Here is a 24,766-nt window from a genome sequence, read left to right on the forward strand (position 1 = left end):
TTAACATCTCTCAGACATCTTCCCTTCCTCAGTTTCTTACTATGCGATCTTGTGCTTCTAATGTCATATTCTTCTCTCAGGATTAATTTCTCACTATCCATTTGCTCCATTCTGTTAATCAATTTATAAACTTGTATCAGATCCTCTCTCTCTTCTCTGTTCCAGGGTTGGTAGATCCATAGCTTTTAGTCTCTCCTCATATGTCATCCCTTTAAATTCTGGAACCATTCTTGTAGCCATTTTTTGTAGTCTCTCCAATTTCCTTATGTGTTTCTTTTTATGAGGGGTCCACACAACTCCTGCATATTCCAATCTGGGTCTTATTATAGTACTTATCAATTTCTTTATCATTTCTTTGTCCATGTAGTGAAAAGCTAATTCAATATTCCTTAGCAAATTATATGTCTCTCTGAAAATTCTATCAATATGGCTTACCGGTTGATTATTTTCTTCCATCATCACTCCCAAATCCTTTTCCTTTTTTACTTTTTCTAGTTCTACTCCATCTCCCATCTTATAGATTCCCACTGGTTGTCTTTCACTGTTTCCCAATTCCATGACATGGCTTTTATCCACATTGAATTCCATCTCCCATTTTTTACTCCATTCCAGATGTCGTTTGAGTCTTCCTGCAGTATTTCATAATCCTCTTTTTGTTTTATGACTCTGCACAGTTTTGCATCATCCACAAACAGATTTTTATGTAGCTGTTTACTCCCTCTGGCATGTCGTATATATATATATGAGAAAAAGTATTGGCACCAATACTGACCCCTGTGGCACTCCGCTGTCTACTGCTCTCCACTTGGACTTCATATCTTTAACTACCGTCCTTATTTCTCTCTCCCTCAAGTAATTTTCCATCCATCTCAATGTGCTTCCTTTTAAGCCACCCTTCTTCTCTAACTTCCACAGTAATCTTTCATATGGCACTTTATCAAATGCCTTTTTTAAATCCAAATAAATACAGTCAATTCATTCCTCTCTCTCTTGTACTTTATCAACTATTCTAGAGTAGAAACTCAATAAATTTGTTACACATGACCGACCTTTTCTAAAACCAAATTGGCTATTTGATAATAATTTGTTGTCTTCAAGAAACTCGTGTGCGTGTGTATTTACCTAGTTGTAGTTTTACAGGGTCTGGGCTTTATGCTCGTGTGGCCCCGTCTCCATATCTACACTTATCCAATCTTACTTTAAAAGTATGCACACTCGTTGCAGACACTACTTCTTCATTTAAACTGTTCCACGTTTCAATACATTTTTGCAGGAAACTATATTTTTTAACATCTCTCAGACATCTTCCTTTTCTCAGCTTTTAACTATGTGATCTTGTGCTTCGAATGTCATATTCTTCTCTCAGGATCAGTTTCTCATTATCCACTTAGTCCATTCCGTTGATCAATTTATAAACTTGTATCAGATCTCCTCTCTCCCTTCTTTGTTCCAGGGTTGGCAGATCCATAACCTTTAGTCTCTCCTCATATGTCATCCCTTCAAATTGTGGAACCATTCTTGTAGCCATTTTTGTAGTCTCTCAACTTTCTTATGTGTTTCTTTTTATGAGGGGTTCACACTACTCCTGCATATTCCAATCTGGGTCTTATTATAGTACTTATTAATATCTTCATCATTTCTTTGTCCATGTAGTGAAATGCTAATCCAATAATCATTAGCAAATTACATGTTTCTCTAAAAATTCTATCAATATGACTTACCGGTTGATTGTTTTCTTCCATCGTCACTCCTAAGTCCTTTTCCTTTTTTACTTTCTCTAGTTCTACTCTATCTCCCATCTTATAGATTCCCATGGGTCGTCTTTCACTCTTTCCCATTTCCATGACATGGCTTTTGTTCACATTGAATTCCATTTCCCACTTTTTACTCCATTCCCAGATCTTATTTAGGTCTTCTTGCAGTATTTCACAATCCTCATTTTGCTTTATAATTCTGCACAGTTTCGTATCACCTGCAAACAGATTTATGTAGCTGTTCACTCCTTCTGGCATGTCGTTAATATAAATAAGGAAAAGTATTGGTGCCAATACTGTGGCACTCCGCTTTCTACTGTTCTCCTCTTGGACTTCATATCTTTAACTACCGTCCTTATTTCTCTCCCCCTCAAATAATTTTCTATCCGTCTCAATGTGCTTCCTTTTAAGCCACCCTTCTCCTCTAACTTCTATAGTAATCTTGCATGTGGCACTTTGTCAAACGCCTTTTTTAAGTCCAAATAAACACCATCAACCCATCCCTCTCTCTCTTGTACTCTATCAACTATTCTAGAATAGAAACTCAATGAATTAGTTACACACGACCATCTTTTTCTAAAACCAAATTGGCTATTTGATATTAATTTGTTGTCTTCAAGGAACTCGATCCATTGTTTCTTTATTATTTTTTCACACATCTTGCATATTACACTAGTTAGTGATACCGGTCTGTAATTTAAAGGTTCTTCCTTCCTTCCGCTCTTATATATGGGAACCACCTCAGCTCTTTTCCATTCTACTGGTACTGTTCCATTTTCTATTGAGCATTTTATGATGTTGTATATAGGACTTGCTAGTTCTTCCCTACATTCTTTCAGTATTCTTCCTGAGACTTCATCCAGTCCCATTGCCTTCTTTTCATCCAGTTCCTTTATTAACTCTTTTATTTCAAGCTTGGTTACTTTAATCTCTTTCATATAGACTGTCTCTCTATTACCCTGTGGCCTTTCAAATTTGGATTCCTTAGTAAAGACCTCCTGGAAGTTATTATCTAATAGTTCTGCCATACTTTTTGGGTCTTCCACTATCCCGTTCTCTCCTTTTAACCTTTCTATTGTTTCTTTTTACCTAATTTTTTCTATTTATGAATCTGTAGAACAATTTTGGTTGCTCCTTACATTTTTCAACAATGCCCTTTTCAAAGTTCTTTTCCTCTTCCTTCCTCACCTTAACATATTCATTTCTCGCTGCCTTGAAGTTTTCCTTATTTACTGGATTTCTATTTCTCCTCCACCTTTTCCATGCTCCATCTCTTTTCTCCTTTGCCCTAGCACATCTTGCATTAAACCAATCTTTCTTTCCTTCTTTTTTAGGTCTATATTTCAGGACATATTCCCTGACTCCTGTTTCGTATATTTCCTAAAATAAGTTATACTTCTCTTGCATCATCTCTGAGTTTTCCATCTTCTCCCAGTTTACGTTTTTAAAATAGTTCTTGAGATTTTAAATATCAGCCTTTCTGTAATTTAATCGGTCTCCTGTGTATGAATCGTCACTATCTTCCTTTCCCTCTTCTATATCCATTTCTAATATTACATGGTCACTCTTTCCCAATGGGCACGTATATCTTATATCATCATTCATTTGTATAGCCCTTGTAAAAATTAGGTCCAATCTCGCCAGCTCGTCATTTCCTCTGAATCTTGTGCATTCCTTTACTCTCTGGTCCATCATATTGTACATCATTAGGTTCAGGAATCTTTCTCCCCAGGCTTCTTCACCCATACCACTTTCATAATTTTCCCAGTGCACTTCTTTACAGTTGAAATCTCCAACTAATCTCCTTTCTTTAGCAATTCTCGTTAGACTCCTTATTGTGTCATCTATCATGTCTTTATATTCTTGATTGGTCCATGAATTTGTTTTTGGGGGCACATATGTTACAATGATTGTTAACTCTTTTTTATTAATATGCATCTTAACATACAGTACTTCTGCTTTTCCTTCCCCACATTCCACTTGGTTTATCACTATCTCCTTCCTTAACATTATCATGACTCCTCCTCCTCCTTTACCCCCTCTGTCTCTCCTCCATACATTATACCTATTATTCAAGTCTATTTTGATTGCCTCATTTAGTTTTGTTTCAGCCAGGCATACAATATCCGGTTCTTCTTTCTTTATGTAATCTCTTAATTCTAATTTACTTGATAAAACTTCGTCTATGTTCGTATACAACATTTTTAGTCTTTTGCCTTTATCATTTTTAGTTAAACTTTTTCCACTTTTTTCTCTTCCTTCTCATTTATATACCATTTCCTTATGCTGTGTGTGTATTCACCTAGTTGTATTCACATAGTTGTAATTTCACAGGGCCTGGGTATTACTCGTGTGGCCCCGTCTCCATATCTACACACATCCAACCTTCCTTTAAAACTATGCACACTCCTCGCTGACACCACCTCCTCACTCAAACTATTCCACACCTCCACACATCTGTGTGGGAAACTATATTTCTTCACATCCTTCATGCATATTCCCATGGCTATCTTTTTACTATGCAATCTCGTAGTTCTATTTAAATTTTCCTCTCTCAACATCATTTGCTCATTATCCACTTCATCCAAACCGTTCAACAGTTTATAAACCTGTATTAAATCTCCTCTTTCTCTTCTTTGTTCCAAGGTAAGCAAATTCATTTCTTTTAATCTCTCCTCATAGGTCATTTCTGCAAATTCCGGAACCATTTTTGTTGCCATTCTCTGCAATCTCTCCAACTTCCTTATATGCTTCTTTTTATAAGGGGACCAAACCACTCCAGCATATTCCAATCTTGGTCTAATTACCATACTAATTAATTTCTTCATCATATCTTTATCCATATAATGAAAGGCTAATCCAATATTTCTAATCAAATTATATGTTTCTCCAAACATCTTGTCAATATGAGCCTCAAACTGCCCATGGTCTTGTATTATCACTCCCAAATTCTTTTCCTTTTCCACCGTTTTCAACACTACTCCTTCACCCATCTTATATGACCCTCTTGGCCGTCTTCCACTCTTCCCCATCTCCATCACATGACTTTTGCTCAGATTAAATTCCATCTCCCACCTCTTGCTCTACTCCCAAATCCTATCCAGATCTGCTTGTAAAATTTCACAATCTTCTTCACTCTTCACACACCTACACAACTTCGCATCATCCGCAAACAAATTAATATAACTGTTTACTCCCTCTGGCATATCATTAATATAGACAAGGAAAAGTATTGGTGCCAGCACTGAGCCTTGTGGGACTCCACTCTCAACCACCAACCAGTCCGACTTTGCATCCCTTATTACCGTTCTCATCTCTCTCCATCTCAAGTAGTTTTCCATCCACTTTAACACTTTTCCCTTCAGTCCTCCATAAATCTCTAATTTCCATAGCAGTCTCATGTGCGGTACCTTGTCAAAAGCTTTTTTTAAATCTAAATATACACAGTCCATCCATCCCTCTCTCTCTTGTATTTTGTCAACCACTCTCGAATAAAAGCTCAGTAGATTTGTTACACATGACCTCCCTTTCCTAAAGCCAAATTGATGATCTGATAATAATTATGATCCTCCAGGAACCGTATCCAATATTTTTTTATCACCCTCTCACAAATCTTACCGACCACACTTGTTAAAGACACAGGTCTATAGTTAAGAGGCTCTTCCTTACTGCCTCCCTTATAAATGGGCACCACTTCAGCTCTTTTCCACTCTACCGGTACTTCCCCTGTTTCTAATGAGCACCTTATAATATCATATAATGGATCTATCAATTCTTCTCTACATTCCTTCAATAATTTTCCTGAAACTTCATCTGGTCCCATCGCTTTATCATCTTTAAGTTCCTCCAACATTTTATATAACTCCTTTTTAGGTATCTTAATGTCATCCATGTGCACATTTCTTTCTACATTCTTACCGACCACACTTGTTAAAGACACAGGTCTATAGTTAAGAGGCTCTTCCTTACTGCCTCCCTTATAAATGGGCACCACTTCAGCTCTTTTCCACTCTACCGGTACTTCCCCTGTTTCTAATGAGCACCTTATAATATCATATAATGGAACTATCAATTCTTCTCTACATTCCTTCAATAATTTGCCTGAAACTTCATCTGGTCCCATCGCTTTATCATCTTTAAGTTCCTCCAACATTTTATATAACTCCTTTTTAGGTATCTTAATGTCATCCATGTGCACATTTCTTTCTACATTCTGAGGCTTTACAAACATTGTTTCTTTAGTAAATACTTGTTGAAACCTATTATTTAGTAATTCTGCGATATTTTTAGGGTCATATACTATCCCTTGCTCTCCTTTTAACCTTTCAATGGACTCTCTCTTTTTAAGTTTACCATTTATGAACCTGTAAAACAATTTTGGATGTTCCTTACTCTTGTCTACAATATCTTTTTCAAATTTTCTTTCTTCCTCCCTCCTTACCCTCACATACTCATTTCTCGCCACTCTATAATTCTCCTTATTTAGTATATTCCTGCTCTTTTTCCATCTTTTCCAAGCCACATCTCTTTTCTTTAGCCTTAACACAAGTTGCATTAAACCAATCCTTTCTTCCTTCCTCTCTCGGTTTATACTTTGGTACAAATTTCATAACTCCTTCTTTATAATATTTCATGAAAATCTCATATTTTTTTTGCACTTCTCTGATTTGTAACATCTCCTCCCAATCTAATGTTCTGAAATAATTTTTCAAACTTTCTGTGTCCATCTTTCTATAATTCAATCTACCACTCCTGTATGTCTCATCTTTCCTTCGCTGTGTTATTGCCATCTGCATTTTCATAACCACATGATCACTCTTCCCAATGGACATTTGTATTGTATATCCCCACATGGGTACACTTCTCGTGTTAATACCAAATCCAGTCTAGCCAGTTCATCATCTCCTCTATATCTAGTATTTTCTTTCACCCTCTGTTCCATCATATTTTCCATCATTAGATTAAGAAATCTCTCTCCCCATGCTTCCTCTCCAACACCACTTACTAGATTTTCCCAATCCACCTCCTTACAATTAAAATCTCCTACTAGTATCACCTTTTTTTTCCAGTTAATACACTTTCCAAACTCTGTAAAGTATCCTTGATCATATTGTCGTATTCCCTTAATGTCCAAGAATTTGTTTTAGGAGGTACATAGGTCACCATGATTATTAATTCTTTTCCATCACTTTTTAACCTTATACTTATTACTTCTGCGTTGTTCTTCCCATACCATATATCCGTGTAATTCACCACGGCCGTCTGCTGGTCGCCCAGCCAGCCTTTCCCATTATGGAGTGAGCTCAGACCTCATAGACCAATCTTCAGGTAGGAGTGAGTAGGACTTTATTTACTTAGTTGTATTTACCTAGTTGTATTGTACAGGGTTTGAGTGGGGCTCATAGTGTCCTGTCTCCATGTCTTCATTTATCAAACTTTTCCTTAAAGTTATGCACATTATGTGCTGTAACAACTTCATTATTCAATGCATTCCACTTCTCCACCATTCTATGTGGAAAACTGTATTTTTCAATATCCTTCACACACTGCCTCATAGTGATCTTCTTTATATGTCCTCTTGTCCTTCTATCTTCTGTCAGCAGCACCAGGTCTTCCTTGTCTATCTTTTCAATGACATTGACTATCTTGTATATTGTTATTAGGTCTCATTTCCTTCTGTCGTTCTTCATATGTTAGGTTCTTTAGTTCCGGCACCATCTTTGTAGCAATCTTCTGTATCCGTTCTAATCTTCTTATATCCTTTTTAGAGCTTGGAAACCACTCCACAGCTGCATATTCCAGCTTTTGGACATATCATGCTTGTGATAATTTTTTTCATCTTATCTTTGTCCATGAATTGAAATGTCACTCTTATATTAATCAACATTTTATATGATAATCCAAATATCTCGTTTATGTGTTTTTATGGTTCAGATTTTCCTGTATAATCACTCCCAGATCTTTTTCCTCTTTAGTCTTTATTATTTGTTCCTCTCCCATCAGATAGTTCCATACTGGTCTTCTTTTGCTCTTTCCTAGTTCTGTTGCATGACATTTCTTGACGCTGAACTCCAATTTCCACTTCTTACTCCACTCATAGATTTTGTTTATATCTTCCTGTAACAGCAAACAGTCCTCCTGGGTTTTGATAACTCTTAGCAGCTTTGCATCATCAAATAAATTAATATACCCCATTGTGAATGTTGTTTACATAAATTTGAAACATAATGGGGGCTTATACTGACCCTTGTGGCATTCTGCTTGTTACTTTACCCCAAGATGAGTATGTGTCTCTGATCACAGTTCTCATCTCCTGTCCTTCAAATAATCCCTTGTCCATTCTAGCAAAGTTCCTGGCAGTCCTCCTATGTTCTCTAGTTTTCAAAGTAGTCTTCCATGAGGAACTTTATCAAAAGCCTTTTTTATGTCCAAGTGTACTGTGTCCACCCATCCATCTCTGCTTTCCAGTCCTTCTATTATGCTTGAGTAGAAGCTTAATAAGTTTGACACACATGACTGTCATGTCCTGAACCCAAATTGTGTGTTTGATATGACTTGTTCTTCTTTCAGATGTTTAACCCATTTTTTCTTTAATAATTATTTCACACAAATTTCATTAATGCTTGTAAGTGACACCAGTGTGTGTGTATTTACCTAGTTGTAGTTTTACAGGGCCTAGGCTTTATGCTCGTGTGGCCCCGTCTCCATATATCATATATGTGTGTGTGTGTGTGTGTGTGTGTGTGTGTGTGTGTGTGTGTGTGTGTGTGTGTGTGTGTGTGTGTGTGTATTTACCTATTTGTGTATTACAGGGCCCAATCTAAGCTCTCTGTGTCCTGTCTCCTTGTCCACTCCTGTCATATCTCTCTTTCATCTGATTGACACACACCGCGTCAACGACATCACTGCTCAGTTTATTCCACTTATCAATACTGCAATGCGGGAAACTGTATTTTCTCACGTGCATGTGTGTGTGTGTGTGTGTGCTACTTTGTCTGGTCTACTGCTTTAGCCAACCTCATGCAAGATTGCCAGTGGATAGATAGGTGACTATCCTTGTTGTTGATATGAGAATTGTATTATCACTCTTGTCAAGTGTTGCCCTGTGTTGTGGTGTGCAGGTGTACGGGCAGTTCACATACAATCTCGACACGGAGGAGTGTGACTTTGATGATAAAACAGCCCATAAAAAAGCCCCAAGGAAAGTGTTCCTTTCCCTGGGCTTCCTGCTGCCTTGCATCGTCATCATCACCTCATACTCGTACATCTACTATAAGGTGCGTTCCTTTCTTCGTCTCATACTGAATACAATACATTACATTCCCCTTTAACTTGTTTACTTTTGTTGTTGTGTTGCTTTAACAGCTGTTCCTTTACACCTAGGAGAGTTGCTGTGGGGGATCTTCTTTGTAAGACAGTACTGTGGCTGACATCATTCACTTAAGATCTGTACTATATATATGTTGTTTGGTATTGCATTTTAAGTTCAAGCCTTCACTGGTTACAAAAGGCACCATTAGCAGATATCTAATTATAAAGTAGTAGCAGAGCAACACTTTGTAAGCTTTGTGTCCCCTCACATGCTTGTTTGTTTGTTGTGGATTCAGGCACAGAGTTCAGCCAATCTGTTGGCGCGACGCAGACACAATGCCTCGGAGGACTCCAGGAAGACCAAGTGAGTGAGGAAGAGCAAAAGAGAGGTAGAATGTTGCTATTTCATGCAGGATACAGTCATTGCAGACATAATGGTCAATAACAGACTTTCTTTAGAGATGATTTTAATCTGATTTCAGGAATAGCTTCTGATTTTTGTACATACATATGGTTATTGAGATATGCAATATTATTATCCATTACTTGTGTTAATATACCACTTCAAGAGCTATTCTGCTGCATAATGGAAATATCATGTCTTATATTTCCGTTGTCCTTTCTGTTCATGCTGTATTGCTAGCTTTTTCTTTCTGTTCCTACATTTTTTCTACATTGATGGAGTGACTAATCCTTAGTAGCATTCCCAGAGAAGCATCCTTTGCCTCTAATGTATGTAGTAGAGTTATTGATGGGGAGTGGTGTTGGTTCAGTTCCCAGCGACCAGTGGAGGGACTGCGTGCTCGGGACATTCGGATAGCACGCACCATAGGTGTCATTTTCCTGGCATTCCTGATTTGTTGCACACCTGTCTCTGTGGCACACTTCATGGAGACCAAGGTAACACTGCTCTTTACCGTTGTCTCTTCTCTCCTCCATTTCTTTCTTATGGTGGTGCTTTGTATGAAAATGCAAATAGTCCATTGTACATCTTTTTCATGACTTCAAAGAGAGATTTGAAGCAATAGTATATATGTGTGTAATCCATGGTCTGTGTTGTAGGTGAACAAAGCTGCACTACTGCTACTGCACCCACTCTATTGGGCCCAGTATTGCATCAATATCTTCATCTATGTATTCATGAATAACCAGTACAGGGATGCTTACGTCAACTACATCTCACAGTGGTGGCCAGACTTTAAGGAGGTAAGCAGGCTGAGGGAAGAGATCCATCACCAGGCTCAGATAAGGAGACCATTAGTACTAATGATCAGGAAGGACAGGACAAAATATAGAGAAATATATAAGGAAGTTAAGTATACTATTTATGATGAGAGGTGAGCAAGCTGTGGGAAGGGATCCATCACAAGGCTCAGGCAAGGAGACCATTAGTACTACACTCTGTCTACTCTAAACTGGCTGCTGGGTCTCAGTTTGAGGAAGTAGACACTTGGGTTACTGTTCAGTGTATGTAGCTTATTCATGATATAATTCATTTTATGTGTACAATACCTGTTTTCTATTGATCAACACAATTAATCACAAGAATAGACTAGTTATCCTACTGTTTTTCTCAAGATATGATAATAGGAATTCTGCTCCCAGATTGAGACCCAGCAGCCACTTTAAAATAAACTGACTATAGTGCTTAGGAAAGACAGGACAAAAATAGAAAAATGTAAGGAATTAAATTGAGTATATTTATGATAATAGTTATAATTTTCATTTTCCTTTCGGCATTTTCATTTATGTTGATATACTGTACTTGGAAAATTTTGATGATGTAGATTCTGTGGTGAGAATTGTTTTGGCTATACTGGTATGTGTGTGTATTCATGGTTGCCTGCTGGTCACCCAGCCAGCCTTTCCCATTATGGAGTGAGCTTAGAGCCCATAGACCAATCTTCAGGTGGGAATGAGACCACACACACTCCACATACCGGGAAAGCGAGGCTACAATGCCTTGAGTTATATCCTGTACCTATGTGGTGCTAGGTGAACAATTAAGAGACACCCATTTGCCTTGATCACCACACCCGGGATTCGAACCCAGGCCCTCTTGGTTGTGAGATGAGTGTGCTAACCACTACATTACACAGTTTATTTACCTAGTTGTATTGTACAGGGTTTAAGTAAGGCTCATAGTGTCCTGTCTCCATATCTCCACTTATCTAATTTTCCTTAAAGTTATGCACATTATGTGCTGTAACAACTTCATCATTCAATGCATTCCACTTTTCCACCGTTCTATGTGGAAACTGTATTTTCCAATATCCTTCACACACTGCCTCTTCGTAATCTTCTTTGGATGTCCTCTTGTCCTCCCAGCTTCTTCTGTCACCAGCACCAGGTCTTGCTTGCCCATCTTTTCAATGCCATTAACTATTTTATACATTGTGTGTGTGTGTGTGTGTGTGTGTGTGTGTGTGTGTGTACCTAATTGTATTTACCTAATTGTAACATACGGGAAAAGAGCTATGCTCGTGTTGTCCCGTCTCCATATCTATTAATGTCCAGCTTTTTCTTAAAATCATGAATATTCCTTGCGTTGACCACTTCCACGTCTAAACTATTCCATGCTTCCACCCTTCTATGAGGGAAGCTATATTTTTTCACATCTCTCCTATAAGTGGCCATTTTAGTTTTTTCCCATGCCCTCTCGACATTCTTCCATTCCACATACACAGATCTTCCCTATCCATTTTTTCCATGCCAATCATCACTCTGTATATTGCTATCAGGTCTCCCTTTCTCTTCTGTTTTCCAGGGTTGGAAGTTGCATTCTTTTCAGTCTGTCTTCATAAGTCAAATCTCTTAAGTCAGGCACCATTTTCGTTGCAGCCCTCTGTACTTTCTCTAGTTTCCTTATGTGTTTCTTTAAGTTCGAGCCCACTGTATTGTTGCATATTCAAGCCTCGGTCTTATCATTGCAGTAATTATTTTCTTCATCATTTCTTCATCTAGATATACGAACGCCACTCTTATGTTCCTCAATAAGTTCAATACTTCTCCAATTATTTTGTTTATATGTCTCTCTGGCGATAGGTCATTGGTAATTGTCACCCCAAGGTCTTTTTCTTCATGACTGGTTTTATGTCTTCATTTCCTATCTTGTACATACTCCTGATTCTTCTTTCACTCTTGCCAAACTCTATTTTCTTGCATTTTGTCGTGTTGAACTCCATTTGCCATGTACAGCTCCATTTCCATATTCTGTCCAAGTCTTCCTGGAGTAGTTCGCAATCTTTGTCACATCTCACTTTTCGTAACAATTTTGCATCGTCTGCAAATAGGCTCACATAACTGGACACCCCATCCACCATGTCATTTATGTAGACTGCGAACATTACTGGTGCCAACACTGATCCCTGTGGAACTCCACTCTCCACCAATCCCCATTCTGATGGTCTGTCCTTAATTATTGTTCTCATTTCTCTTCCTACCAAAAGTCTTCCATCCATTTTAGTAAACTGCCATGCACTCCTCCTACCATTTCAAGTTTCCAGATCAGTCTCTGGTGTGGTACCTTATCAAAGGCCTTTTTTAAATCCAGATATATTCCATCAGCCCAACCATCTCTTTCCTGTATTACATCTATCACCCTCGAATAGTAACATATCAGGTTTGTCGTGCATGAACGCCCTTTCCTAAAACCAAATTGACACTCACAAAGTATGTCATTTTTCTCCAAGAAGTCTGTCCATCTAGTCTTCACCACCCTCTCACACATCTTAGCTACCACACTTGTAAGTGACACTGGTCTATAGTTCAATGGGTCTCTCTTGTTACCTGATTTATAGATTGGGACAATGTTAGCTCTTTTCCAGTCTTGGGGCACTACACCTTCCCTTAATGAGGCATCAATTACTTCACAAACTTTTTCTGCCAATTGCTCCCTGCATTCTCTTAAAATCCATCCTGATACCCCATCAGGTCCCACAGCTTTTCTCACTTCTAAACTCCCCATCATGTTCTTGATCTCCTCCACAGTTACTTGAAACTCCTTCATAATCCCTTTCTGTTCCATTACCAGTGGTTTGTCAAAAGCAGTCTCCTTTGTGAATACCTTCCGAAAGCATCCATTCATAGCCTCTGCCATTTCCTGGGATCTTCACTGCATACTCCATTTACTTCTAAACTTTCAATACTTTCTCTATTTTTGATGTTGTTGTTCACATGTCTGTAAAAAGCCTTGGTTGGTCTTTACATTTATCAATTATATCCTTTTCTTGTTTCTTTCTTTCTTCTCTTCTAATCAACACATATTCATTTCTTGCTCTTTTGTAACTTTCCCACTGCTTAATCCGTCTTTTCCTTCTCCACCTCTTCCATGCATCCTCTTTTCTTGTTCTAGCCTTTTCACATCTATCGTTAAACCAGTCCTGCTTTCCAACTTCTCTATGTTGTCTTATTGGTACAAATTTTTCTCACCTTCTTTGTATATTTTTATAAATTCCTTCCACTTTTCATTTGCTCCTTAGCACTCTTGAATTTCATCCAATTTGTCTCTTGAAAGAATTTCTTTAGGTTTCCAAAATCTGTCTTGGCATAATTCCATCTTCCCACTTTATATTCTTCATTTCTTCTAGATTTCTCTTCATCTATCACCTTGAACTCCAAAACTGCATGATCACTCTTTGCTAAAGGGCACTCCACCCTCATCTCCTCAATGACCATTGGCTCTGTACTAAAGACCAAGTCCAGTCTTGACGATGCTCCTCTCCTCCAAACCTAGTATCTTCTTTGACCCACTGAGTTAACACATTTTCCATTGCCAGTGTCAATAGTGTATTTCCCCATGTTGTCTCTGATCCTTCCATTGACCAGTCCTCCCAACACACCTCTTTACAATTAAAATCTCCCATCATTATAGTTCGTTCACAGCCACCCAACATTTCTTCCAGACATGTTCCTGTATCACTTATCATTTCTTCATATTCCTGTACTGACCATGCATTTGTCTTAGGTGGTACGTACACCACTATGTAGTGCCTCTTTTTCCTTCATTAGTTTCTGCTCTGATCTTTAGCACTTCTGCCTTTCCCATACCTTTTTCACTTGATCCACCTTTATATCTTTTTAACCAGCAACATCACTCCTCCTCCCATCTTACCTACTCTATTTCTTTTCCAAACGTTATATTTCCTTCTCCAACCTTCATCAGGTCTTCTCCCTCTCTCAGTTTTGTTTCAGTAAGACCCACAATATCTGGGTTCTTGTCCCTCAAGTAATCGTTGAGTTCTAAAATCCCGATATCACTCCATTTATGTTGGAATACATTACATTTCGCTCATATGTAAGTTTCTTTAGTCCTTTCTTGCTGTACTTTTCTGGGTTATGAACCACTTCCTCAGTCTCATATCCAAGATTCTCCAGAAAAACTCTTTCTTCTCTCTTCTGTCCTCTCTTCATTTTTTCAAAGCCTCCTTTCTCAACTCATTTAACATTTCTCTTTCCTTTTCACCGAGATCTCTTCTCAACCAAATCTTCCTTGTTGTTTCCTGCTGGGCTAGCCTCCATGACTTCTCCACCAATTCATCTACATCCTTTTGTGACTTAAGTTTGATTCTTATTGGCCTCATACCTTCTCTTGTGAACTTTCCAATTCTATGGAAGTCCTCTATTTCTTGTACTAGGTCTTTTCCTCCTCTGCACCACATTAATGATATTATTTATCACCTTTTTATGTTTTTCTCTCTCCATTTTACTCGGTGTCTTATCCTCCTCCACACCAAATATCACCACACATCTCTTTTGTCTACAGTTTCCCTCACCAATGTCTCATTTGACTTAATAACCTTCACCACTTTCTCAGCTATCTTCTCTTCTATGATCTGTTGATCTATAATTTCAGCAAGGCCCAAAGTTTTCTCCCTGACTCTTTGATTTCCTTTTCCAGACTTGCAACTTTGTAATTTACCTCCTTTCTTTCCACTTCCTGACTTTTTTTCCATTCAGCCTGCTTCTCCATCACTTTTCCTAGAGATTCTCCACATTTTTCGCAATTCACTTTAATTAGCTTAACTTCCTCTTTCAGTGCTGCATTTTCCTTCTTCATATCGGCACAGTCTCTCTTTACATTGTCATAACTCGTTTCCAGGCCCTCATACTTTTCAAACAGTTTTTCAATTTTACCTTCTAACTCCAGAATTTTCTTCACATAAGCTCTTCTCCATTATTCCTTGAAACCCTGTGAAGTCTGATTCATCTTTCGAGTTCACGGCCGCCATGTTGCGCAGACGTAAACAAACCAGCTGATGGCTCAAACGCAGGCTACAGTTTATATTTACCTTCACTGGACATTATTTTGCTAATCAACAGTTAACATGACTATATGGAGACGGGACAAACATTACCAGCTCCTTTCCCACCTTGGTTACTCTTAGGTAACTGTAGAATTATAGATGATTGCTCTGGAGCTCAGCGACCACCTCCGCCATCGACGATGTCCCGTGTGTGTGTGTGTGTGTGTGTATTTACCTAGTTGTATTTACCTAGTTGTAGTTTTACAGGGCCTGGGCTTTATGCTCGTGTGGCCCCGTCTCCATATCTACACTTATCCAATCCGTTGCTGACACCACTTCCTCACTCAAACTATTCCAAGTCTCAACATATCTTTGCGGAAAACTATATTTTTTAACATCTCTCAGACATTTTCCCTTCCTCAGTTTCTTACTATGCGATCTTGTGCTTCTAATGTCATATTCTTCTCTCAGGATTAGTTTCTCATTATCCACTTGATCCGTTCCATTAATCAATATATAAACTTGTATCAGATCCCCTCTCTCCCTTCTCTGTTCCAGGTTTGGTAGATCCATAGCTTTTAGTCTCTCCTCATATGTCATCCCTTTAACTTCTGGAAACATTCTTATAGCCATTTTTTGTAGTCTCTCCAATTTCCTTATGTGTTTCTTTTTATGGGGGTACACACAATTCCTGCATATTCCAATCTGAGTCTTATTATAGTACTTATCAATTTCTCCATCATTTCTTTGTCCATGTAGTGAAATGCTAATCCAATATTCCTTAGCAAATAATATGTCTCTCTGAAAATTCTATCTATATGGCTTACCGGTTAACTGTTTTCTTCCATCGTCACTCCCAAGTCCTTTTCCTTTTTTACTTTCTCCAGTTCTACTCCATCTCCCATCTTATAGATTCCCACTGGTCATCTTTCACTGTTTCCCATTTCCATGACATAGCTTTTGTCCACATTGAATTCCATCTCCCACTTTTTACTCCATTTCTAGATCTTATTTAGGTCTTCCTGCAGTATTTCACAATCCTCTTTTTGCTTTATAACTCTGTACAGTTTTGCATCGTCCGCAAACAGATTTATGTAGCTGTTCACTCCCTCTGGCATGTCATTTATATATATATATATATATATATATATATATATATATATATATATATATATATATATATATATATATATATATATATAGAAAAGTATTGCAGCAATACTGACCCCTGTGGCACTCTGCTTGCTACTGCTCTCCACTTGGACTTCATATCTTTAACTACCGTCCTTATTTCTCTCCCCCTCAAATAATTTTCTATCCATCTCAATGTGCTTCTCTTTAAGCCACCCTTCTCTAACTTCCACAGTAATCTTGCATGTGGCACTTTATCGAACGCCTTTTTTAAATCCAAATAAATACAGTCAACCCATCCCTCTCTCTCTTGTACTCTTTCAACTATTCTAGAGTAGAAACTCAGTAAATTTGTTACACACGACCGACCTTTTCTAATACCAAATTGGCTCTTTGATAATAATTTGTTGCTTTCAAGGAACTTGACCCATTGTTTCTTTATTACTCTTTCACACATCTTGCATATTACACTAGTTAGTGATGCCGGTCTGTAATTTAAAGGTTCTTCCTTCCTTCCTTTCTTGTATATGGGAACCACCTCAGCTCTTTTCCATTCTACTAGTACTGTTCCATTTTCTATTGAGCATTTTATGATGTTGTATATAGGACTTGCTAGTTCTTCCCTACATTCTTTCAGTATTCTGCCTGAGACTTCATCCGGTCCCATTGCCTTCTCTTCATCCAGTTCCTTCATTAACTCTTTTATTTCAAGCTTGGTTACTTTAATCTCTTTCATATAGACGGTCTCTCTATTACCCTGTGGCCTTTCAGATTTGGATTCCTTAGTAAAGACCTCATGAAATTTACTATTTAACAGTTCTGCCATACTTTTTGGGTCTTCTATCATCCCGCAATCTCCTTTTAACTTTTCTATTGTTTCTTTTTGCCTTATTTTTTCATTTATGAATCTGTAGAACAATTTTGGTTGCTTTTTACATTTTTCAACAATGTCCTTTTCATAGTTTCTTTCCTCTTTCTTCCTCACCTTAACATATAAATTTCTCGCTACCTTGAAGTTTTCCTTATTTCCTGGATTTCTATTTCTCCTCCACCTTTTCCATGCTCCATCTCTTTTCTCTTTTGCCCTAGCACACCTTGCATTAAACCAATCTTTCTTTCCTTCTTCTTTAGGTCTATATTTCGGGACATATTCCCTGACTCCTGTTTTGTACATTTCCAAAAATATGTTATACTTCTCTTGCACCCTCTCTGAATTTTTCATCTCCTCCCAGTTAATGTTTTTGAAATAGTTCTTGAGGTTCTCAATATCAGCCTTTCTGTAATTTAATTGGTCTCCTTTGTATGATTCGTCTCTATATCTTCCTTTCCCTCTTCTATATCCATTTCTAATATTACATGGTCACTCTTTCCCAATGGGCACTTATATCTTATATTATCTTTCATTTGTATACCCCTTGTAATAACCAGGTCCAATCTCGCCGGTTCATCGTTTCCTCTGAATCTTGTGTATTTACCTAGTTGTAGTTTTACAGGGCCTGGGCTTTATCTTCAACTACTGTGTGTGTGTGTGTGTGTGTGTGTGTGTGTGTGTGTGTGTGTGTGTGTGTGTGTGTGTGTGTGTGAGTGAGTGTGTGTATTTCACTGTATGATCTGCTGCAGTCTTTGACGAGACAGCCAGATGTTACCCTATGGAGCGAGCTCAGAGCTCATTATTTCCGATCTTCGGATAGGCCTGAGACTAGGCACACACCACACACCGGGACAACAAGGTCACAACTCCTCGATATACATCCCATACCTACTCAATGCTAGGTGAACAGGGGCTACGAAAGACACACCCAAATATCTCCACCCGGCCGGGGAATCGAACCTCGGTCCTCTGGCTTGTGAAGCCAGCACTCTAACCACTGAGCTACCGGGCGTGTGTGTGTGTGTGTGTGTTTTGTGTGAATGTGTGTGTCAGGTTTCATGAATGAAGTGTCAGGTGTCACAAGTGAAGTACTGGAAATCTTTGCCTAGGGAACTTTTTACTTCCCATCCAAGAAGTTGATTTTATTGTTTCCTTTCAACATTTCAATATTTCCTCAGCACAACCTTGCATGTGCAGGAATTACTAATACACAAAGGAAAAGGCATTCTGTAATGTGTTGTGAGTCATAATATTCATCACTGTTGATGCTGTTAGTAGAAGCACCAGAAATACATAGGTACATGACATCTGGCCACAATAAGAAGTAGCTCACTTAAAGAGAAATGCATAAATGACATTTACCAACAAATGAAGGAGAAAGTAGCTCACCTGTATAGAAAAAGCATGCATGACATTTGACAATAAGTGGTGAAAGAGAAAATAACTCAATGTATACATCACCACAGATGTCAAGGCGTCGGTTCCACTGGCGAGAGGAGCAGACAAGCCAGGACAGTCGCCGCCAGTCCCGTGGGACCACACCAAATCTCTCTGTGAGGTTCCAGTTGAACAGGAAAGGAAGTGAAGTGAATTCCTCGCCCCAGGTGAACGATACACGCCTGTAAGAGAGACAGCCATGACTGTGACGTTGAGACATAACAAACACTTGAGAGTGAGATTACTGTTATAAACATTGATTCTCTTTCTCCTCCTGGGAAGCTTTATGAGATATCAACCCATAACTGCTTGACTCATGAAGGTGTGAATTGTGTCTCTTATGGTGCACACCAAGGAAATACTGCCTTGTGGCTCATGTATATATCTGTCTGGCTAACCCCTTGCACCATGTATACATAAAAGGTTCTCTGTGTTAAAGATATTTGTATGGAAGTGATGAGGGAAGTACATGTTTAGTTTAGGATTATTTTCAAAATACTACAATATGACTGTATTCTTAAAAAGTTTAAGTATTTTTGTCTTGGCTTCCAGTTTAAGAAAGATTTCATTTAAAATGTCTTAGTATTCCTCAACAACCAGCAGCTATTAAGAAACCAACTTAATGCATATAGTATGGATAATTTAAACTATGAAGACAAGATGTAATATATGGTAAGTTACAGAGAGACATCATATGTTAAGTGAGTTTGATCTTCAGTGTAATGTTATCCACAGTGTAGAGTTGAGGGAGTCACAGAGAGAGGAGACTAGCTCTGTGTTGGCCATTCACTGGATCAAGGCACCCATGCACCTGTCACCTGAGTGACAAGGATAACATGTCACCACATCATACATGTGGCAGGGATCACGTCACCACACCATACATGTGGCAAGGATCACATGTCACCACACTATACATGTGGCAAGGATCAAATATCATAAAAGGTTCTCTGTGTTAAAGATACACCATACATGTGGCAAGGATCAAAAATACTATATTTTTGTCTTGGCACATTTAAAATGTCACCATACATGTGGCAAGGATCACATGTCACTATACATGTGGCAAGGATCACATGTCACTACACCATACATGTGGCAAGGATCACATGTCACCACACCATACATGTGACAAGGATCACATGTCACCACATCATACATGTGGCAAGGATCAAATGTCACTACACCATACATGTGGCAAGGATCACATGTCACCACACCATACATGTGGCAAGGATCACATGTCACCACACCATACATGTGGCAAGGATCACATGTCACCACACCATACATGTGGCAAGGATCACATGTCACCATGTGGCAAGGATCACATACATGTGGCAAGGATCACATGTCACCACACATGTGGCAAGGATCACATACATGTGGCAAGGATCACATGTCACCACACCATACATGTGGCAAGGATCACATGTCACCACACCATACATGTGGCAAGGATCACATGTCACCACACCATACATGTGGCAAGGATCACATGTCACCACACCATACATGTGGCAAGGATCACATGTCACCACACCATACATGTCACACACCATACATGGAAGGATCACATGTCACCACACCATACATGTGGCAAGGATCACATGTCACCACACTATACATGTGGCAAGGATCACATACATGTGGCAAGGATCACATGTCACCACACCATACATGTGGCAAGGATCACATGTCACCACACCATACATGTGGCAAGGATCACATGTCACTACACCATACATGTGGCAAGGATCACATGTCACCACACCATACATGTGGCAAGGATCACATGTCACCACACCATACATGTGTGCAAGGATCACATGTCACATGTCACCACCATACATGTGGCAAGGATCACATGTCACCACACCATACATGTGGCAAGGATCACATGTCACCACACCATACATGTGGCAAGGATCACATGTCACCACACCATACATGTGGCAAGGATCACATGTCACCACACCATACATGTGGCAAGGATCACATGTCACTACACCATACTTGTGCTATCATCACATGTATTACCAAAGAGTCAGTTACGATTAGACTAAATTATTATAAAAAAGAAAAAAAATGAGAGCATGAGAGAGGAATATGCACTGGAGTCGAAGTAAGTACATGTACCTAGTGTACTTCATACTGTATCTAGTGGATCAAAATGTTGGTACCTGCTCCCTGCAAATCAAGAACAAATGATATGGGATGTTATAGCAATGCGGAACATTTGATTCAAGCTCTCTGTCTCTTCTCAGTGTTCAAAGTAACGCAAATGATTTTTTACTTATTGCTTTTTATCAAATTGGTAACTGCAATTTTATAATTTTGTAAACAAACCAAATTTTGTTACCATATTATTGTATATCATTCTGCTTGTGTTTTGATGATATATGATGTATAATGCATGATGGTTATCCTTCATGGTCTCATGCTACAAGAATATTTTCATGATGAATAAAAGAACTGTGTTTCAGTACATGTCATTTATCCTGCAAAATCCAAATACAATGAGCTATCTTTTAATAGTTAGGATCATCTTTAATTCATGCATGAAACAAACACACATCTCTGGTGATGCTACCGTTGGATGCTGTCAAAAGTCAAAACCATATGGTGTGTGGCTGTGCTTCCATACCACACCACACCATGCCATACCATACTATACCTTACAGGCAGGCACACCATGGCTACCTCTTCCTCTCCATAGAAACTGAAGTAACACACACACACACCTCATGGTTCATGCAGGTAATGTTCCATGGAATCCATGCTGTCAAATTGTCAATACTTCAGGTAGGTACTACTCACCACTTCACAATGAAAATAAGAAAAGAAAACATTAAGAAATTTAATATCAACAAGAAGAAAGAAAGAAGAAACAATAGTGGTATTAATGAAAAAAATAATGAAAGGTCAGAGGAGGAGAAGGCATTTCTTTTGGAGAATTATAGGAGACAGGATAAAGAAGAAATTATATATATATATATATATATATATATATATATATATATATATATATATATATATATATATATATAGAGATGGAAGAGAAAAAAATAGGGCAAATTTAACTAAAAATGATAAGAACATGAGATTAAAAATTATGTATACGAACATAGAGGGAGTTTTATCAAGTAAATCATAATTAAGAGATTACATAAAGAAAGAAGAACTGGATATTGTATGCCTGGTTGAAACAAAATTAAATGAGGTAATAAAAATAGACATAGATAATAGGTATAATATATGGAGGAAAGACAGAGCTGGTAAAGGAGGAGGAGGAGTCATGATGATGTTAAGGAAAGAGATGGTGGTAAACCAAGTGGAGTGTGGGGAAGGAAAAGCAGAAGTACTCTATATTAAGATACATATTAATAAAAAAGAGTTAACAATCATTGGAACATATGTGCCACCAAAAACAAATGCATGGACCAATCAAGAATATAAAGACATGATAGATGACACAATAAGGAATCTAACGAGAATCATTAAAGAAAGAAGAAAAGTGATATTAGTAGATTTCAACTGTAAGGAGATGGACTGGGAAAATTATGAAAGTGGTATGGGGTGAAGAAGCCTGGGAGATAGATTCATGAATCTAATGATAGATAATATGATGGACCAAAAGAGAAAAGGAAAACACAAGATTCAGAGGAAATGATGAGTTGGCAAGATTGGACCTGGTTTTTACAAGGGGTATATAAATTAATGATGATATAAGATATAAGTGCCCATTGGGAAAGAGTGACCATGTAATATTAGAAATGGATATAGAAGAAGGAAAGGAAGATAGAGACGAATCATACAAAGGAGAATGATTAAACTACAGAAAGGCTGATATTGAGAACCTCAAGAACTATTTTAAAAGCATTAACTGGGAGGAGATGGAAAACTCAGAGAGAATGCAAGAGAAATATATATAACTTATTTTTGAAAATATACAAAACAGGAGTCAGGGAATATGTCATGAAATATAGACCTAATGATGAAGGAAAGAAAGATTGGTTTAACGAAAGGTGTGCTAGGGCAAAGGAAAAAAGAGATGGAGCATGGAAAAGGTGGAGAAATAGAATTCCAGAAAATAAGGAACACTTCAAAGCAACAAGAAATGAATATGCTAAGGTGAGGAAGGAAGAGGAGAGGAACTATGAAAAGGACATTGTCAAAATATGAAAGGAGCAACCAAAATTGTTCTACAGATTCATAAATGGAAAAATAAGACAAAAAGAAACAATAGAAAGGTTAAAAAGAGAGAATGGGATGGTGGAAGACCCAAAAAGTATGGCAGAACTGTTAAATAGTAAATTTCAGGAGGTCTTTACTAAGGAATCCATATTCAAAAGACCACAGGGTAGTAAAGAGACTGTCTATATGAAAGATATTAAAGTAACCAAGCTTGAAATAAAAAAAATTGATGACGGAATTAGATGAAGAAAAGGCAATGGGACTGGATGAAGTCTCAGGCAGAACACTGAAAGAATGTAAGGAAGAACTAGCAGGTCCTATATACAACATCATAAAATGCTCAATAGAAAATGGAACAGTACCAGTAGAATGGAAAAGAGCTGAGGTGGTTCCCATATATAAGAAAGGAAAGAAGGAAGAACCTTTAAATTACAGACCAGTATCACTAACTAGTGTAATATGCAAGATGTGTCAAAGAGTAATAAAGAAACAATGGATCAAGTTTCTTGAAGACAAAAAATTATTATCAAATAGCCAATTTGGTTTTAGAAAAGGTCGGTCGTGTGTAACAAATTTATTGAATTTCTACTCTAGAATAGTTGATAGAGTACAAGAGAGAGGAATGGATTGACTGTATTTATTTGGATTTAAAAAAGGCGTTTGATAAAGTACCACATGCAAGATTACTATGGAAGTTAGAGGAGAAGGGTGGCTTAAAAGGAAGCACATTGAGATGGATGGAAAACTATTTGAGGGGGGAGAGAAATAAGGAAGGTAGTTAAAGATATGAAGTCCAAGTGGAGATCAGTAGCAAGCGGAGTGCAACAAAGGTCAGTATTGGCGCCAATACTTTTTCTCATATATATAAATGACATGCCAGAGGGAGTGAACAGCTACATAAATCTGTTTGCGGACGATGCGAAACTGCAGAGTTATAAAACAAAAAGAGGATTGTGAAATACTGCAGGAAGACTTAAACAAGATCTGGAAATGGAGTAAAAATTGGGAGATGGAATTCAGTGTGGACAAAAGCCATGTCATGGAAATGGGAAAAAGTGAAAGACGACCAGTGGGAATCTATAAGATGGGAGATGGAGTATAACTAGAAAAAGTAAAAAAGGAAAAGGACTTGGGAGTGACAATGGAAGAAAATAATCAACCGGTTAGCCATATTGATAGAATTTTCAGAGAGACGTATAATTTGCTAAGGAATATTGGAGTAGCATTTCACTATATGGACAAGGAAATGATGAAGAAATTGATAAGTACTAAAATAAGACCTAGATTGGAATATGCAGGAGTTATGTGGACTCCCCATAAAAAGAAACACATAAGAAAATTAGAGAGACTACAAAAAATGGCTACAAGAATGGTTCCAGAATTTAAGGGGATGACATATGAGGAGAGACTAAAGGCTATGGATCTACCAACCTTGGAACAAAGATGGGAGAGAGGGGATTTGATACAAGTTTATAAATTGATTAACGGAATGGATCAAGTGGATAATGAGAAACTGATTCTGAGAGAAGAATATGACATTAGAAGCATAAGATCGCATAGAAAGAAACTGAGGAAGGGAAGATGTCTGAGAGATATTAAAAAATATATAGTTTCCCGCAGAGATGTGTTGAGACTTGGAACAGTTTGAATGAGGAAGTGGTGTCAGGAAAGAGTGTACATAGTTTTAAAGAAAAATTGGATAAGTGTAGATATGGAGACGGGGCCACACGAGCGTAAAGCCCAGGCCCTGTAAAACTACAACTAGGTAAATACACACACACACACACACACCATATCAAGAAGGAACAGTGAGACCAATT

General features: G+C 38.0%; 2 protein-coding genes across 2 annotated transcripts in view; one reads left to right on the forward strand and one right to left on the reverse strand.

The window, feature by feature from the left end:
* Positions 1-19,686, forward strand: part of LOC123506501 (protein trapped in endoderm-1-like) — a 34,420-nt gene extending 14,734 nt beyond the window's left edge. Inside the window, exons 5-9 of the mRNA XM_045258630.1 lie at positions 8,876-9,076; positions 9,278-9,429; positions 9,839-9,965; positions 10,128-10,271; positions 18,779-19,686. Of these exons, the coding sequence (XP_045114565.1) occupies positions 8,876-9,076; positions 9,278-9,429; positions 9,839-9,965; positions 10,128-10,271; positions 18,779-18,937 (783 nt within the window). The 3' untranslated portion in view covers positions 18,938-19,686. The remainder of the gene's footprint in view (positions 1-8,875; positions 9,077-9,277; positions 9,430-9,838; positions 9,966-10,127; positions 10,272-18,778) is intronic.
* Positions 19,615-21,252, reverse strand: LOC123506502. Its single transcript, XM_045258631.1, has 5 exons — positions 20,603-21,252; positions 20,399-20,563; positions 20,151-20,299; positions 19,810-20,058; positions 19,615-19,660 (listed from the first exon to the last, which is right to left on the reverse strand). The coding sequence occupies exons 1-5, from the start codon at positions 20,732-20,734 to the stop codon at positions 19,615-19,617; spliced, it is 741 nt and encodes a 246-aa protein (XP_045114566.1). The 5' UTR covers positions 20,735-21,252.
* Positions 21,253-24,766: the final 3,514 nt, after the last annotated feature.

This window comes from Portunus trituberculatus, chromosome 20 (genome assembly GCF_017591435.1).
Source record: "Portunus trituberculatus isolate SZX2019 chromosome 20, ASM1759143v1, whole genome shotgun sequence".
Classification (NCBI taxonomy): Eukaryota; Metazoa; Arthropoda; class Malacostraca; order Decapoda; family Portunidae; genus Portunus; species Portunus trituberculatus.

Excerpts from the sequence above, each read along its gene's own strand:
- LOC123506502 (XM_045258631.1), bottom strand. The coding sequence starts at position 20,734 with ATGTATGGTGTGGTGACATGTGATCCTTGCCACATGTATGGTGTGGTG. Across the intron at positions 20,564-20,602 it reads TGACATGTGATCCTTGCCAC|ATGTATGGTGTGGTGACATG; the intron begins ATGTATGGTGGT and ends ATCCTTGCACAC. Across the intron at positions 19,661-19,809 it reads ACATGTGATCCTTGCCACAT|TGTGGTGACATGTGATCCTT; the intron begins GTATAGTGACAT and ends CCACATGTATAG.